This window comes from Sarcophilus harrisii, chromosome 1 (assembly GCF_902635505.1).
Source record: "Sarcophilus harrisii chromosome 1, mSarHar1.11, whole genome shotgun sequence".
Lineage (NCBI taxonomy): Eukaryota > Metazoa > Chordata > Mammalia > Dasyuromorphia > Dasyuridae > Sarcophilus > Sarcophilus harrisii.
In genome coordinates this window covers 75,410,185-75,429,911 of record NC_045426.1, presented here as the reverse complement: position 1 = coordinate 75,429,911, position 19,727 = coordinate 75,410,185, and the positions used below count along the sequence as shown (strand labels likewise).

Sequence of the window (19,727 nt, the reverse complement as noted above, 5' to 3'; positions counted from 1 at the left end):
TGGTCTTAGAACTACATTGGATGACCAGGCTTTCTTCTTTCCAAAGGACTTCTGGTAAGTATCAACTGAGTTCTATGTTGAGGATCTATTTGCTGATTTATGTATCTTAGCCTACAGCACCAACTAGTAGGTGACTTCTAGTTTCTCAAAAATTCTAATCTGCTATTTAAAATGACATATGAATAATAACAATAGCCACTAAGATTTATTTATAGCATTTTAAGATTCACACAGTATTATATGTGGGTTATCTCATTCTGTCCTCACAACCTCGTGCGGTAAGTGCTTGTTGCTTGTATTATCCCTATTCTAAACAGGAGGAAACAGAGGCTGAAAAATGTCAAGTGGCTTACCTAAGATCACATAGCTAATAAGTGTCTTAGGCAGAAAACACACACTGGTATATGTATACTATATGTGTATATCTAAATATGTATATGTATAAACATTTGTGCATGTATAAATATATATGTATGTGTATATATAAAATTCTAGCCACGACTACTTTTATTTTATATATATATATATATATATATATGTGTGTGTGTGTGTGTGTGTGTGTGTGTGTCATCTTAAAGAGTTGACTAGATTTTTTGAGAATCAGAAGTCATATATCATTAATGCTATAGACCAAAAGATATCTATATATCTATTTATATCATGCACATATATAATGTTTATACACATGTCAGGAAGTCTCTATAGAGATATACTAATCGATATACTTGTAAATACACACACTATACACATAGAAAATCTCAGGAAAATTGGGAAGTATGCATTATATTTAATTCCATTGCTATGAGGAAACCATGGATACAGGGAATGAATTCAAACATATTGAGAGCAATGAGAAGAGTTTTTGGTTTGGGTTTTGGTTTGTTTGATTTTTTTTAACCTTGAAATACGAGGCTCTATATAATGCTTTATGGAGGTAGAAACAGGAATCTGAGGGAAATGGTAAGTGGTCCTCAAGGAAAGGGCTTCCATTCTACTTTGAAAGGATTCTCTGTTAAAAAAGATAACAGAATCTCGGAGTAGTCCAGAGGCTATAGAATCCAAGTCCCAAAGTAGCAGCTACTCTGGAATGCTAACTAGGTGTGAATGGGCCTATCAGCAGCTGATAATTCTTTAAAGACTTAAGGCACTAATTAGTACCCTCACTTCCTCCTCTGCACCAAAATAATAATAACAACAACCCACAGATAAATTGGAGTGGAGGAGTCAAAAGCTACACTTTCCAGTATCTAAACTCTGCTTAAGAGAAAGTTCTTATCCGTTTATCAAAGAGGGAAAGGTCATCCAAAGAAGTTCCTAACAACAGAGTGTGTTGCCCAACAGAATCACAAAATTAAGAGTCTTAAGGCACCCCAAAGGACATTCATTCCTATCCATATTCAGAAAGAAATCCCTAGAAATATACACAACAAATGGTAATTCAATTCAATGAGAAATAGTTAAACTCCTACAAAAAGCAGTGCTTTAAGCTAGAGAGTAAGATAAAATGTTGGGGGATGGGGGGAAGCAACATAGACCCTACCCTCAAGGAAATTGAATCAAATTTGGAATACCCAGCAAAGTTAGAGAAAAATCCAGTAACTCTCAGAATTTCTATGAAAGGAGTTTATTGGATTTCAGGAAGACCTGGATATGTATACTTCCTCATTTACTTACTAGCTGTGCAACTCTGAACAAGATACTTAAAAATTTTCTCAGTATGTCTCTGCATCTGTAAAATGTAAAATGACAACTACTTGATAGAGTTGTTATGGGGATAAAATGAGACAATATCCACCTGAAAAGCATTTTGTAATTGTTAAATATTATATAAATATTAGTTTATTATACCACCTAAATTTTTTTTATTACCTAAAAGATGCAAGGTACTGTACTACATACAGAAGAAAAAACAAAAATACGTTAGGAATTCTGTAGTCTAAAGCCTAGCTTCTTAAACTGTGTGGGTCACAACTTCAGATGGGGTCTCATAACTGAATGTGGAGATTGCAAAATTTTGATTTATATCAGTAAATGTCTGATTTGCATACTTATTTCATTTACTTATATACTTGGATTACATAAGAATAACAAGTGGAAAAAATAAGCCCTGATCTAAAGTACCTTACTACCTACTAGGGGCCATAAGACATATAGCAAAATATCATTAAGACAAAAATATAAAAAAACTCTGCTGCAAGTGCCACATCAGTCAGAATAAGATTTGGGTGAAACCTTATATGAATAGAAGATATAGAAGAAAATACTAGGATAACGGAGAAAAGATTTCTGAGAAAGAATAAGAAAATGTGTGATTTGGAAGTGAAAAACCTAAAAACAAATCTCAGTACTGCTATCTATCCCCTATGTGATCTTGAGAAAGACCTAATCATTCTGGACTTGAGGTTCCTTTGTCAAAAAAAAATGGAGTCGATGGACTAAATGACCACTAAAGTCCTTTCAACTTCTAAATCTACAATCGCACGAATTATATATATATATATATATATATATATATATATATATATATATATATCTCCCATTGGCTCTATAACTGCAAACTGATTTTTGGGTCACTTCTTCCATATATTCTAAGTCTTTATTCTCAGTTGTCTACTATGTCAGAAAATCATATCAGAGACTTCTTTGTATATTCAATTTGTTTTCTACTAAGGCTCAAATTATTTTCAAAATTCCAAAACAAATTTATTTTAGATTTCCAAGTCTATCTGATCATATGTTAATGTGTTAATTAGTGCATTCTAGCTGCCAAACATCCTTGGCAATATCAAACATGGGGTTCTGGAAATAACGGTTCAGCAGCACATATATCTTGGGACAAATGGAGCAAGTAAACAATAAGATGAGCCAAAAAATTGGACAGAAGGAAAAGAATGTGATGAAATGAAATAGGGAAAGTATGTAGCATTTTCAAGGGTTCTAGATATTTATTTTTCCTCAAACAAACAAAATCCCATCTTTTTACAACCAACAGTTTCCTCCAGGTGCTATATGGCTATGAATCATAGAATATAATAATCTTCAAAGAATCAATATTGTGAGACATCCAAAAGATGTGATGGGAAATAAAAGGCTGTGATTTGTAAAATTAGAGATATATAAAGGGAAAAGAAGTAGGACAGTGATAGCAGATGGACTGCTCAAGCAAGTAAGTACCAATATGATTCTAAGGGACCTAGAAGAATTTCTCCTGCATAGTAAGTGGATATCCTAAGGATACATTCATTTCTGTAAGCAACCTAAGTGCAAGACTTTGACAGAAATAGAAGGTATACATGTGTTGAGAGTTTAGGAAGGATCCTTCTATCAATGAGATCAGAAGTTCTCTGCACTGATTCAGAAACTTGTATAGTAATCAACCAAAGAGCATTTATTAAATGGCTATGATGTGACAAGCACTGGGGATCCAAAATACAGAATGAGGTTCAGCCTGCAGCTTTCCTGAGCAAATGCTCAATGGAAACTTGTATAATTATAAATAATAGCTTATATGTATACAGCACTTTAACGTTTGTTTGCAAAGCATTTTATGTATTACCTTATCTGATAATTGAAATCTATAACCTTATTGCTAGAATTTATATTACCCTGTTAGGTGGAAACTAAACAAAGTATATTAAAACTTGTGTTTCCAAGGCCTCTTATATATTGAAAAGAAGTGTGGGTTGACAATAAGGACAGAATAAAGATCATTGCAGTGGGATTGGAAGGAACAATTATCATACTAGACTCTGCAACTTACTGCTTCTGAGTCAGTCAATTTACTGCTCCTCGATTTCCTTATTTGTACCATTAAGAGGTTAAACCAAACACTACAAAGATGGGACTTTCCAGATCCTATTATTCTATTTAGATAGTTGAAGGGTAGACTTTTGGCATTATGTACAAGCTTAGTCACTTACTATCAGTCACTTACTGTGTAACCTCAGGTTTATTCATCTCCAAAGCCCCAGTTCCTTTCAAAATGTGATGTAAAAATTGGCTATTATAGCTCTTTTTATTTTCTCATATTCTCTTCAATGCACATTATTCATTAAATATTTTTTTACTATTCAACATGGAGAGCGTATGTGTGTGGGGGGGGGAAAGAGAGAGAGAGAGAGAGAGAGAGAGAGAGAGAGAGAGAGAGAGAGAAAGAAAGAAAGAGATAAGAAAGAGAAGGGAGGGAGGGAGGAAAGAGAGAAGGGAGGGAGGGAGGAAAGAAAGAAGGGAGGGAGGGAAAGAGGAAGGAAGGAAGGGAGGGAGGGAAGGAGGGAGGGAGGGAGGAAGGGAGGGAGGGAGGGAGGAAGGGGAAGGAGAGAGGGAGGGAGGGGGAGGAAGGAAGGGAGGGAGGAAGGAAGGGAGGGAGGGAGGAAGGAAGGGAGGAGCGAAAAATAACAAGTTGAATAACAGCGCTATTTGTAAATAAATCAAAATGCCTACCAACTCTGCAGAACCATAGCTTGAGTGTTGATATAACATGAATAAATGTTTTGATAACAATAAGTGTGTCAAGCCCTCTAAGTCTGGAAAAAAAAAAAAAACCCTATAGAGTCATCCTTATGCCATCAGCTAAACCTTAAATTTCACAAGTTCAGTCAATTCTTTTGTTACATGTGTATTATCTTTAGCAATCTTACCTTCTGCTCACTAAAAGGAAGTGATCCAAGAAACTCCATTAGAACAAAGGACTATACATGCTTGAGGACAGTTGGAAAGGTCAGTGAATGCTGCTTATTGCAACAGCATAAAAAACACCCAATTGTTTTTCATGTAAAAATGCTGCAAATTAACCATCATTGTATAAGATGATGACTGGCTACCTCCCAGGATGATATCAAGTACAAATAAAAGAAAAATATTAAGAATTATGTAACTTTAATTGAATTTTTATGTCAGAGAAGGATAAAATATTGCTATTAGTGAGCAAAGACATTATAGTATAATGTGAATAGAAGCTAAATTCACTCCAATTCACCTTTAATCACTCAAAAATTTTTAGCAAAGTATGTTCTTTTAAAGGCTTTCTTGTCAATGCTTTGTGTTCTCTGGACACAAGTTAATAAAAAGATCATAAGACAAAAAGCTCTTCTTGGGCTTTTTTTGGGGGGGGGGATCTCAAACAACATTCCATAATTAAAAATTTTGCTATAACCCCATGAGCGTTTGTTTTTTAACTAGGTAATTAACAAGCTATTGAATCTCAGAATTGGAAAGCACCCCAGAATGCCAACAACAATGTGGGGAATACTTCTTTCATACAATATTCTAAACATGAGGCAGTTTAGTATCTCGAGGGACAGAGACTTCTCTGCTAGATGAAGCAAGCCATCTGTTTTGTGATTCAACATATGATAACTAACTTCACTAAACCATTTCTATTGGATAAATGGCCTCTCTTACTTGATACTATAAATAATTTTCTCAAGGCTTCCAAGGACATGAATGTGTTATAAAAATAAAAGACATGGATTAAAAAGTAAAATGTCTTTTTCAAAAGAAATTATGAATGAAAGAACAAAATCAACCCTCCTAGGGTCATAAAAATAAGAGTTGATATTTGTGTAGGATGCTAAATTTTGCAAAGCATTTATATGCCTTGTCTCATTTAATACACAAAGCAATGCCATAAAGTTCTATGGATTATTAATCCCATGTGACAAACAGAGAAAAGCTAAGAAGCTAGGTGATTTGAAGTGATTTGCCAGAGACAGAAATCAAACAGCCCTCTCCTGACTCCAAGTCTAGTGTTCTTTACATAACATCAAACTTTCTCATCTTACCTTATTCATATGTCAGATTATAGCTCTTAGCCATAAATGAAACTCAGTCATTTTTAGATATTTATGGATTTTTAGATATAAAAAGGTCTAAAATTTAGAAAAATAGCCAACAATTTACAGGATTAGAGGTAGGGGGACTTTAAAAAGATTATCCAACAGAATGCATTCCTTTTACATAAGACAAAACTAAATCAATACAAAGACATAAAATGACCTGCCTACCCTCACATAGCTAATAAGAGAGAGGACTAGAAGCCAGGAATTCTTGCCTCAAAGTCCAATTGTTCCATCTATTAAATCTTGCTACTTCTTAGCAATTAGAAATCATGAACAAAATGTATTAACAGATATTTTAAAAACTTAGCCTTATTTTCCTTTATTTGGAAAGAACTGACCTAGGGAAATGTTATAATATTCCATACTTTATAATGTTAAAATAAATATACTAACAATTATGACAACGACGACTACTACTGCTGCTACTGCTGAGCAGCAGCAGCAGCAGCAACAGCAACAACAACAACAACAACAACAACAACAACAACAGCAGCAGCAGCAGCAGCAACTACTACTACTACTACTACTACTACTACTACTACTACTACTACTACTACTACTACTACTACTACTACTACAACTGCTAGTAATAATAATATTACCTAACCTTTGTAGATTTGCTTTAAGGGTTATAAAATGCTTTTTCCATGTTATCTTATTTTATCCACACAACCACCCTCGAAGGTAGATGCTATTATTTTAAGTAACCTGAGGCTGAGAAAGATCAAGTTAATTTCTGAGGATCACAGGATAAATATCTGACACATGATTTGAAATCAAATTTTCCTGATCTCATATCCCATGTTCTGTCTTCTACAAATATTGAACATTATACACTATGATTAAAAATTGGAAAAATTCTTCCTACTTACCTCCTAGTATTTTACAAAAATTGTAAAGCACTATGTAATTGTGAAATACCACAAACATTTTAATATACTGAGGAATTTGCCTCAGTTTTCTCTTTTCTAAAATGAGCTGGAGAAGGCAAATCATTCCAATATCTTTGTCAAGAAAATCTCAAAATGGGATCACAAAGAATTGGACATAACTCTAAATGACTAAAATATTATTATTGTTATTAAAAGTATTACTCTTTCCTTTCAAGGTGACATTTTATTTTTTTCTGCCTCCAAATTCAACAATCTTTCCACTCTACCATCATCTATCATGCTCCCTTAAATATCTATAGTCAGAATAAAACTAAGATTCAAAACCATTTCCAAGTTGCAGGAAGAGTGGTAATCCAGAGCCAAAAGATGCTAATAAATACACAAACATGTATTAACTAAACTTCCACTCAAGAGTAAAGTACATTTTAAAAAATATTGTATTTTTTCTGAACTCCTGTACTATCTTGGCCTTTGACGCAAAAATGTCCACCTCAGATATCTCAGTGTGGAAGTAACTTAAGCTTCTAGAAGAATTTTACAACAGAGTGGGAAGTTCTGGCACCTAAGCTGTAAAAGGTTTAAATATGGGTCCATCTACTTATTCTAGGACCAATTCAAAGTCAAAGAAGCTCTTCCCCAGAGGGTAGGCCACCATCTAATAAATATTTTTGGCCAGAGCAATTCAAAAAAATTATAATGAAGGTATAAAATAGCTGGATCTGTTTGGTTGGAGATAATACAATTTTTTAAAAAATCACTGGTCCTTGAGGTACTATCATAAGAGATTTAAACTTAATCCATATAATTTACAGCTGGCTTCAATAAATATGAAGAATTTCAATGATTTATAAATAACACAAATGCTATTAAGAATGGAGTTTTGTAGACACTAAGATGATATGTCTTTAAGAAATAGGATATGTTTTTAGGAAAATAGGAAACTCACTATTGTTAGGTATTATTTATGGGAAGCAGCATGGAACAGTAAAAACTAATTCTTGAATAAGAAGCAAGCCAAGCATTTAATAAGCATTTACTAGGCACTAGGCACTGTACTAAACTTTGGGGACCCAAAATAGAAACAAAAAGAATAATCCCTGAATCCATAGAGTTTACAACTAAAAGAAAGAGAGCTGAGAGGGTAGAGAGTGGGATGGTATCCACCCCGAGGGTATGAAGAATAGCCAGCCTGAATTATTCATCAAAATGGAGACAAATTCGTTCATTGGAGAAGTTAGAGGATCTGGCTTCAAATTTTACCCCTCATGAATATTATCTAGTGTTCTTGGGCAAAATAACATTACCTTCACTTCTTTATCTATAGAATGAGAGTATGTGATTAGATGATCTTAGCTCCTCTACATTTGTGATCCTGTAATTCTCAGAATATTATGCCTTTGCAGAAGATGTCCACAGGTACTCCTCTGTACATATGAGATAAGGGCTATGGTCTCAGCTAGACAGGGAATGGTATTTCTCTGCCATTTTTTTGCAAAGCCTTTTGGATGAGTAAAACCTTTCACTCAACATAATAGAACTGAAAGTGCGTACCACTTGGAAGAGTTCAACATACCATCCTTAAAAAACAACTAAACAAAAAAAGCTCACCTGGGCACCATACTAAATTTGATACATTTCAAAAGTATTTGGATCCCCTTCAAAGCACTGGCTTTCTTATCATTTCCAGTCTCTGAACATGTTCCAGACACCTGTAATCAGATGTGTAGCTACCTCCTTTTCATGATATCTAATCCTTTGTTCTGTTCGTGCAATTTTTGCCTTGTTATGTTAAAAATTATGCAAATTAAGTTTGACTATCTGATCCTCCCACCTAATTCAGATGCTTCATTATGCCTTGGGGTTGATGCTAGGTTCTTAAAGGCTATCCTGTGTCCTATTAAGCAAAGAAAGCATTTCTTTTTTACTAGCTAAACATGTAAAGGAAGAGAGTATAGTCATGGAAGGGTAATAATCTGCATCAGTGGTCAAAGTATCTATTTATGATCAAAAGATCCTGGATTTTGAAATAATCAATGTCAGTCAATTAGCATTTATTGTCAGCTAGGTAACAGATATCATGCTAAGCACCTGTGCATCTTGTCCTATGCATTCAATTCTTGCAATAATTTCTTTTTAAAAATTATTAAAGCTTTTGATTTTCAAAATATATGCATAGATAATTTTCAATATTCACCCTTGCAAAACCTTGTGCTCCAATTTCTTTTCCTTTCCTTCCCTCCACCCCTTCCCCTAGACTGCAAGTAATCTAATATATGTTAAACATATTTTACTAATTTCTATTAGCAAATGTTTATTAAGCACCTACTAGATACATAATGTGCTGAAGGTGGATGGCAAGAGAATACACAAAGTTTAGATAGGGCATAGTCCCATATTATACAGGGGTTTTAATCTAGTAGTAGTGACTGGCCAACTTTATGTTTTATAGATAAAAATGAAAATGTTTTAATGATTTTGTTTCTACCCAGAAAGAGTGTGATAGAAAGGAGTACTATAACACTGTCTGTGATACTTGGCCAATTTTGAACCTTGTAATATTACCCAGTATGATTCTTGGTCCTCTACTACACATTCCATTCCCATCATGCATGGAAGGCTTATTTCTTAAGCAAGTCATTTCCTTCTAAAAAAGATTATAATCAATAATAAAGTCCCAGGAAAATTTTTAGCTTGACCACTTCCCAGGACAGTCTAACTCTTGATAGCTTCTGTGAAGTTAAGCCTTCTGTTCAGATATTATTAAACAAGAATTATAATAATTATTGATATTTACATAGTACTTTAGACTATGCAAAACATGTTTTCATGCTATCTCTCTAGTTCTAAATGATTTCCCAAATAAGTAACGAAAATATGATAAATATTTTAAGAATTTTAATAACTTTTTTTTATTATGAGTTTAACTCAGATAAATATTTTGGCTAAGTCTATGTTAATAACATTGAAAACTCTGTATATCCTTATCATCAATATTTGAAACCTTTGAAAATAAAATTTCTTACTTCCACCCTTATATTCTTTTACTACCATATTGCTCTTTATATTTCCTTCTTCTCATTCAATGTTCATCTTGAAATACCCATAAAAAATCACAATTGTCAATTCTTAACATCTTGAAAAATTCAGAATGATTTAAAAGTAAAACAAAGCTTATGTTTGGATGGCTTGAAGAGACTTGGTAACAATTTATTTTGACTTTTTCTAACGTAAGAAACACCGAGCTTCATGCTATGCACGCTGGAAAATGCAAAAGGGATGAAGCTATCATACACTTTTGGCACATCCTGTTCATTTCAGAGTCTCATTTTCCATACAATACATTCCTGCTGGAATATGCTCTCTTGTAGATGATTCTTTTGGCTCTATTCTTCCTTTTAAACATGAGAACCACTTTACTCAAAGGGGGGGGAAAAGTCTGTTAAGTGATCATGTTCCCTCCAAACTTTTAAATGTATGAGATGAAGGGGAGAAAATTTTAACATATGGTAAAAGTGGAGAGAAAGAAAAGGACCAAGTTTCAATCTTGCCTCTGATAATTGAGTGATATTATCCTGGGAAAGTTACTTAACCAGGCAACTTCCTGGGATTTGTCTTTTTTAAATCTTGGAATAAGTGAATTAGAATCAATTATAATAATGTTGTAAAAATGATTATTGCTCAACTTTCTAATAAAAATAAGACCTTATACTTGTATTAATCTTGCACCTAAAAATGTGATAAGCTGATATGATTAACTCTAGTTTACAAATGAAGAAAATATGGTCTAAAGAAGGCCTATCACTGAGAAGTTGTCAGAGATGGGACCAGAATTAGGGAATTGATTGCCACACTTCATACTCTTGTGTCAATAAATTATAATCAAATAACATTTTGAGAGAAATCTCTTTACTGTTGATATTCACATAACTTTAACAAGGAACAACCTAAATTTCTCTTGTAAAAACTGAAAGAAGTACATGATTAAGGCATTCCAGTAATATGTGACAAAAGCAACCTACCATGTTGGCTGGAATTCCTGATAATGTTATTATCTCCCTTCTCAAGAAATCTGTGGTTTGCCCGCAGAGCTCCTCCCGCTTTGCTGTCGGGACATGCAGATCCATTTGTTTGACTTGTCATGGTATTCATGTGAGTTGGGATGGGCTCAAATGTTGGATCTAGTTCCAAGATCAGCCTATTGAGCTGTTCAATGGATTGGTCGATATCCAGAGTTGGAGATCCTGGTAAAATTCCCGCATTCAATCCCACATCCACCCCATTTATCTCCTTTTCTGGTGTTAACCTAGGCTTGAAACCTTCTGGATAAGAGTGCTGAGGTACCTCACTAGGATTTGATATGCCCCCTAAGCCCCTCTGCACAGCATCCCTGCTGCTAGAGCCTCTGGTGGGAGTTAGGGGGACCCTGGACTGGGCAGGGACATAGTTTGAATTCTCTGAAGAGCTGTGAATGGCAAATCTCCCCTCGCTCTCCGTGGCGTAGCTGTACTGATGGGCTGCCACCAGTTGCTGTTGGCGCACCCAGGTCTGGGTGGAATAGGTTCCCTGTCCATAGGCCGGTGCCTGAGCTGCAGGGTTCCTCAGGAGCTGCTGACCCTGCTTGGGCTCACCATTTCCAAATGATCGTTCATAAAGGGGATCTACCCCAATGCCCAGGTCAGGAGCAAGGGCAATATGGTGATCTTCCCCAGTGTTGCTCCCAAAGCCATCTGATAAGAGAGAATTTTGGCTACTTTTATGGCAAGTAAAGTTTCCCAGGTGACTGGAGTGCTGCCCTTCCGAAGAGGACAAAGTCCCGATGCTGTCCACGCTGTGTAAGTCATGATTGGGCATCTCATCATCAAGGATGTCTGTCTCCCTGTCTTTCAGCTTGGAGTCTCCGTTCACATGAACCTGGGCCGGCACTATGTGACGAGTCCCGCTGTACTTATTTCGGGCATCGGTCATATCCTTTGGGGAGCTTACGGAGTCCTCCAGGCCAAACCCACTGAGAAGCTGGTCCAGTTCTGCCTTCTCCTGTGGGCTCAAGCCTCGCTTGGCACCTGGAGCTAAGCGCTCTTCTGTCTTGTCCGTCCTGACGGAGGCAGTGGAATGGCCTGAATCACTGCTGACAGACAGGGTATGGTCACTGTGATCAGGGCTTCTGGTCACGGGAACGACCTGGCTCCCACCGGGGATGTTGTTGTCCGACAGGCTCTTCTTCCTCACTTTGGCATAAAGGCTGCCATCAATGGGACCTTGGGTGTGTAATACTGGGTTGGTAGAGAGAAGAAAAAAAGAAATGGTTAGAGAAAAATCCAAAACACCTCTAGAGGTGAAGAGGTAAACATTTTTGTATTACACCAGAGACTAATGCATGCAATAATTCCATCAGCTTGGAAGAGTACCATGCTTTAAGAACCACGGTCTGGCACTCTTGTACCACCCTAAGCTATACTTTTTACTTCATAACAAAGGTATTATAAAGTAAATACACACACACACACACACACAGTCTCTCTCTCTCTCTCTCTCTGTCTTTGTCTATCGTTCTGTGTCCCCTCCCCCCCCTTTATCTCTCCTTTCTCTCTCTTCCCCTCCCACCCTCTCTCCCTCTCCACCATCTTTCTCTCCCTCCTCCTCCACCATCTTTCTCTCCCTCCCTCTCCACTATCTTTCTCTTCCTCCCCTCCTCCTTCCTCCCCCCTCCCTCCTCTTTTCAGAACAAGTTGAGGAAGGCAAACAAAAACATCAGCTCAAAGAGCTTGCCATCAACTATGTTTTCTCCATCTCTGCTTTATTTTACTTTGCGCTGAAATTGTAGTCATACAATAACAAGATTTGAAAAACCACACTCTCTGGGCACCTGGAATTTGTGAGACATGACGAACACACATTCCACAACAGACTGAACATGGCTTCTGAATCGTTCAGGAGAGACATGTTTTAAGCATGTGTCTCAGGGCTCTTGGTCTGTCAGTTTATGCTGAATGCATTATTGTGGGTCAATGACTATTGGGGTTTCTCCCCTACCCTTCTTTCCAAAGCCTGAAAAAAATGTAAAGCACTACATCAAAAGCATGTGTTTCTAAGCAGCATGTCAGAGCACATACCTGTCTGGCTAAGGTGTACAAAGAAATAACCAAATCAATGTGAATAGTGCTTCTTTTTTATTTTGGCTTTAATAATGACAGAGAAATCCTATCGTATTACATAGCAGATGTAATAAAAGCAGGTGAGTAGCTGGCTCAAGGTGAGCAATCATGTAACAGCTTTATGTAAATATAGGAAGATGGATTATAAGGAATGGGGAGTGTGTGTATGTGTGTGTGCGCACGTGCAAATATGTGTGTATGACAGAGAGTTGGGGAAAGTAATATTGTATACCAAAGACCTTGAAAATAATTCAATTCTACAAAAGAAAATCTTCACTACAATTGAGAAAATTTAGCATTCAGAAGGAACTTGCAAATAGGGCTACAAATCTATAGGGCTGGATTTGGATGGCAAGATTAAAGTGCCTACTATAAGGTCTATGCCCACATCAGGTTTCTGTAAAAAGTCACTTGCAAGTATATACATAAATTTATTGAGTTGCAAACTCTTAAATCTCTGAGCCAACACAAAATGATTCTTCAAATCATCTAAAAGAAGCAACTGTCTTACTTTCTCATATATTTAAACTTGATTTTTAAAAATTCATGATATCTGCCCTCCATAATCACCAATCTATCATCTATTTGTGGAGTTTCATGTGAAAATGAAGATTCTTCAGATGGTTACTGACATTAATGGGTAAGTTGAGCACTGATCAATACCAGAACAGAGCATATTAATTGAGAGGACATATCCTGACTGTCATACTACACATGATCAGAAATGATTATATATTTGAAAATAATTACATTGTCAAATTTATAATTTGCCATGAATTTATTTTGTAAGAACTGTGTACCGAGGTCTTCATTTTTCAGTGTGTTATTTTTTAATCACTCAAGGGGGACTGAATTAGTAAGAACAAGAAATTAGTAAAAGAAAAATAAGTTGCCATAAACAACAAGATTGACGAAATGGATTAGTGTTTCACTACTATAAAAATAAAGCCAAGAATACGTGGAAAATAGGTTCTCTAAGATATACCTGAAATACTTTTTACATAGCACATCAATAATTTCTGTCTACAAACAACAGTCCAGGATACTGGAAATATTAACTAAGTATGAGCAGTGTTTGATTGGTCACAACTGAATAGGCCAATGTCACCTTGAGATGTCACTGGGGAAGCTTGTAGAGTCTCTGTTCAGAAGTGACTATCTTTTGAGTTCTAGCATTCCTTTTTTTTTTTTTTTTTTTTTTTTTTTGACCACGGAGAGGGAAGTTATTCCTAGGATCAGTGATATGAAACAGTTAGAGCTTGAAAGGTCTCAAAAGTAGGAGCTCTAACAATAGAAACTAAGGGGGCTTCATTGGAGGTCTATGCAATTGAGAAGCCTGACTACCAGTGCTTAGATAGGGTGATATCAGGGTCTTCAGCAGCAGAAATGGTAGCCACTAAAGAAGTAAGTCCAAGAGGACTCTATTATCAGGATAGGCTTATTATTCCTATATTTCTGAATTGGGTCTGGAAATACTTTTTTTGTTTGTTTGTTGTTTTGCCACAGGAAAAATAATATTTAATACAATTCATAAGCATTTACAAACTGCCAACAAGCATTTTGCTAAGGCTGGTAATACAAAGGAGAAAATTATATAGTACCTAAAAGTCCCACAGTCACTATGAGTTTATTAAATACCTACCATATTTAGGTATTGTACTAAGCACTGATTATACTTAGAGCTAAGGGCAAAAAATGGTCCCTACCCTTGGTAGTTCAAATTCTAATGGAGAAGATGATATGCGAATATCTATAGAAATACATATATTTATATGTAATATATAAAATGCCTATGTAATATACATGGAAGAAAATCTTATAAATTTTTTATATTTTATGTATATATACATATTTTATATTTATACATATATAATATATATATACATAGTACTTAAAAATAAAAAATTACTAAGATTCACTCAAATAAACAATATATGAACAAGCACCTAGGAGTCACCTGTGTGAGATAAAACACTAGGTAGTAGAGGTATAAAGATAAAATTGTCGCAGCTTCAATCCTAAAGAACCTTATATTCTATTGGGAGGAAGAACATGCTTGTATCAAGGTAATTTGGAATAAAGGTACTAGCAGCTGGGGATCAAGGTAAGACACACAGAAGGGGAAGCCTGATCTGGACTTGAAAGGTAATAAAACAGTCTTAAGCTATAGAGGTGGGGAGGGGAATGCATTCCATGAAGGCGGGATATAGGTAAGAAAAGGTCTGGTCTGTGTAAATGGACAAAGAGGGAATAGAATGTCTGTTGTGAGGAACAGAAAGAAGTCCAGTTTGGCTGGATGACAGAGCATGAAAAAGTGTAATAAGCCTGGAAAAGTAGGTTAGATCTAGTTTGGGAAGGGCTTTAAATGCCAAACAGGTTTGAATTTTATCATAAAGGCAACAGGGTGTGTTATTGAACATATTGACATACTTAGTTAGACCTGCCCTTTAGAAATATTCCCTTGGCAGCTGTGTGGAGGACAGATTAGAGAGTGGGGAAGAGATCTGAGACAGAGAGACCAATACGTCTATAACAGGGCAAATGAGAGGAGATAATGGTGATGATTGTGTGAATGGAAATGATGAATGAGAAAGATATCATAGAAGCAAAAAACTGACAAGACTTGGCAATTGATTGGCTATGGGTATAAGTGAAAGAAAGAGTGGAGTTATGAAAATCTTGAAGTTTGTTCTACACTCCAACTCTTTTCCCATTTTAACCTACTACAGAATATTAAAGTTCGGGCTCCCATTGGGGAGTCCAAATAAATCTTTTCATCAAAATGGGAATAATTCATAGAGAAGGGACACCCTCTACTGAATTCAAATGGCCCTTTATAGTCTCATGGAATTGTCTAAGCTTTGAAAGATTAAGTGGCTTTATACGGGCCATACAACTGGTATAGATGGGACAGTGTATGAATAGGAACAAAGTTTTACTGATTCTAAACTTGGCATTCTCTCACCAGTATTTATGTCAAAATTGAAAGATAAAGTAATTCTAGAAAAAGAAGCTATCTGAAAGTATAAGTATTATGGAATAATCACCAAAAATACTAAAGGAGGGAATTCAATGCCTTAGGGAACAATGAGAAATCTTGGTCTTTGATTAAGGTCCTTGATTAAGGAAAAATTGGTTGACCTCAGCATGTTCTTGGGATTAGTCAGTGTTACTCTACATGGCAGCTAGAACATATTTTCAAGAAGGATATTAGTAATTAAACGTTTAAAGATTCCCTCCTGGGAACTGTCATATAGCAGAGAACTAGCATTCATCATTTTCTAGATAATGGGCCATTTTTTGCTAAGTGAAATTAGTTGGACTACAGAGATTATTTTAGAGCCCAAATAATACATATTTTCAGCCCCTCTGCAGTCCAGAGCATAGGTTAAGAAGAGCTTGGAATGTTAATCAACTCAAAGTATCACCAAATATGAGTTGATCAGGCCAACCAGAGCTTGTTCTCTGTTGGCATAAGTTGGGAATTCATGGTCTCCAGATTTCTAAGCAGGACTTTATTAGAGGATTAATTCACATGACAAATCAGAGCTCTTACAACATTTTGTAGTTTACAAAAACCTTGCCCTATGTGGTAGGTAGTGCAAGCATTAATAGTTCCATTTTACGAGAAAGGGGAACTTTAAACAAGCTTATTGGGCTTTCTAAACCTCAATTCCCTTATGGGTAAAATGAGGTAGTAGGATTAGGTCAGAGGTTCCCAACATTTTTTTAGTCCCCAAATACTTGTTTTTTAATAAAATCTCCCATACTTTTTTTTTCAATAAGAAAGGAAATAATGCTAGACTTTGTCATGCCTATTGCCCATTAGAAAAAATGTAAAAAGTTTAACCAAATTCCTCCCCTTTCCCCTTTAACAAGCTTGTCCTACTCCCTATTGGTAAACATATTCCAAGATTGGGAACTCTTGGACTAAATGACCTCTAAGGTTCCTCCCAGCACTCAATCTTATGATCTTAAGGATGAGACATTAAGTGATTTGCCCACAGTTGTGCATGTATCAACTCTAGGCTTTAAACTTCTACCTTCAACCAGTGATCTTAAGGTCACAGTATAACAAATAGGGTGGTTCCTATAACATCTGTGCCAAGAGGGAAGGAATTCTATAACAGATATCTGGAGTATAGAAACTTCATGTACTACAAGGACGTCAAAGACAAAAAAAAAAAAAAAATACAGAGGATACAAAATATTTAGAACAATAGTTATTTTGTAGTATAGCAAAGAAAAGTAGTTGCCCTTCAGTTGGAAAACGTCTTTAAGAAAAAAAAAATAAGTTGGCAGGAGGACTTAGTGTTGGTTGTTTTACTAAAATATGTCAACACATTTTAAAGGAGTATAGTGTGATTTTATAGAACAAGGCAGAGAGCTCTCTGGCTACACAACCATTAAGCCCAAGAATCATTTTCCCTTTTAAGTGGGCAGTTTTGCTCAGTTTCATTCAGAAAAATACCTCTCCAGGCTTAAATATTAGAACTGTTTAAGAATAAAGAGAACAAAGATTAATCAGTTAATTCATTCAATAAACATTTATGTAGGGCTTTGAAAGCTGTGCTAATTAGCATTTCAAAGCATGTGTGACAGGACTAAACCGCACAGAATATGGGAAGTTTAGTTCCACAAAATTACCTTACAATTTAATGAAGGAAACACTCTCTTCCCCTCTCTTTTCTGCCTTCTTTCCATCTTATTCAACCCCATACCTTCACCTTCCAGACCATATCTTTCTCCTTTTATACAAAATTCTTTGTATTTGTTGAATAAAGTTTTATGTAACAGATAATCAATGTTTCACACTTTCCTAAAAGAATATGAACTAGTTATACATTGCATTTTTCTATTGGAGTATATTATTACTGTATTTTTTTTTTTTTTTTTTTGGTGGAGTGGGGATGGAAAAGAAAGGAAGGTTCACTGACACTTGAGAATTACAAAGGTCATTGATCTTTGCAATATACTCTGAATTACAGCTGAGGAATAGGGCAATATTTCTCTAAACACATGTTCTTTTATAAGCGCCAAACCCAAATTAGTGCCTTACTTCAAAAACACCACATAGAGTGAACACTATCCTACTCACCTCTCCATGAATGAGTCATTCTGTACCACCCAGTAAACAGAATTCACCAGTAAAACAGTTTACATGAGGTGGACAGCATTATATGTTTCCAATGTGCTTTAACTCAAAAGCTCACATTTTTTACAACTATAACTTTCCAGAAACAGGGCTATGTTGAGGTAGGAGAAGAAGGAGCACATTACGTACCATCATACACTTGAAAACAAACAGGTATAAAAAGAAAGAAATATTACAATATCCATTATGGAAATAGCAGAAATATTTATTCTAGCACAGTGTATAAGGTACATGAAATTATAATAAAATGAGATAATATTTGGCAACATGAACTAAAATATGAGGTCATGGTGTGTGCGTGTGTACGTGTGTATGTGTGTGTATGTATGTATTTTAAATGCTTTCCTTTTAAAATAAAAATTTCTGGAAACCATTGATCACTTTAAATAACACTTAAATTGTGGTTTATAAGTTAGCTTATATTCAAAATCTAAAAAAAGAAAAGATTAGAATTATGTTTAAACTGATCACAATATGAAAATAAATTTTAATAATCTTTGATTATCATTTAAAGGGAAGTACGGTAGACATTTTTCCTAATTTGTCTCCCTGCCTGAAATTCCTCCAATTTGTTCTTGAAAAAGACATCAAGAAGGTGATGCCATGACATTCAAGTGAAAAGGATTTAAGTGAGGAAGGTCTATGCAAGGTTACCTGCCTCAGTTTCTCCTCCAGAGCCATTTGGGTCCAGTGGCCAGATATAGATCAGGACAACTGGAGATGGCCCTAGATGGCGATGAGAGAGTTTTGCCTTTTTAAACTAAGCAATCTATCCTCTACAAAGGCACCAAAATGATTTTCCTAAAGAATAGATTGGATTATATCAATTCTTCAATTTGCCTTTGCCACCAATATACTCAAAGACTCCTATTACCTCCAGAATCATATGTAAAGTCATCTGGTTTGGAGTTTCAAGTTATCCCTAACTTAGCTCCTACCAACTTTTGTAACTTTATTATAAATAATCCCCTCAAGATACTCTTCTGTTCTGTCAGTGGCTTCCTTTCTGCTCCTTATAATTGACACTCAACTTCCCCTTCTCTCACTGTCACTCATACCTAGAATGCATTCTTCCTCCCCAATATCACCTCTGGGAATCCCCTTTATTAATTGGGATGATATCAGGTGTTTGGGTCATAATTCTTCCTTAAAGATTCAGCTTAGGCTATCTTCTGCATCCAGCCTTTCCACTAAGGTTACTTGGCTTCTATTTTAAGTTTTGTATATACAGATACATGTATTTAGATGGATGGATGGATGGATGGATGTCACCCAATTTTTTGCAAAGCTTGGAGACAAAGGGCATGGAACTCTATGTATAATGTTGAACTTTTTTCCAATACTGCAGTTAACAAGCTGATCTGTTCTCATTTTTAGTCTTTGTTATGAGAAATGGCTTTTGAGAAAGGAAATGCATATGATATAAAAACAAAAATTATCAGTATATGGATTGGTGCTTATATTATAAATAGAAACAATGTAACTGTGACTGCAGTAGCTATATTATAACATCTCTGCATGTCAGGCTGATGAGAAGAAATGTGAGATAATAGAAGGAACATGGGGCTTAAATTTAAAAGACACAAGCTCAAGTTCTGTCTCAGACATATACTTTTGTGTAATCTCAGGTAAGTCACTTAACTTCTGTTCATTGAACATTTTTTTTCACCTGTAATATGGAGAGCTCAAT

The 19,727-nt window shown here is 35.6% G+C and overlaps 1 protein-coding gene across 8 annotated transcripts in view; it reads right to left on the bottom strand.

Annotated features, from left to right (window-relative positions):
* Positions 1–19,727, bottom strand: part of TNS3 (tensin 3) — a 378,141-nt gene that overhangs the window by 94,156 nt on the left and 264,258 nt on the right. For all 8 annotated transcript variants that reach the window (XM_031957264.1, XM_031957267.1, XM_031957260.1 and 5 more), the window contains one exon: positions 10,750–12,000. In XM_031957264.1, coding sequence (XP_031813124.1) covers positions 10,750–12,000 — 1,251 coding nt within the window. The remainder of the gene's footprint in view (positions 1–10,749; positions 12,001–19,727) is intronic.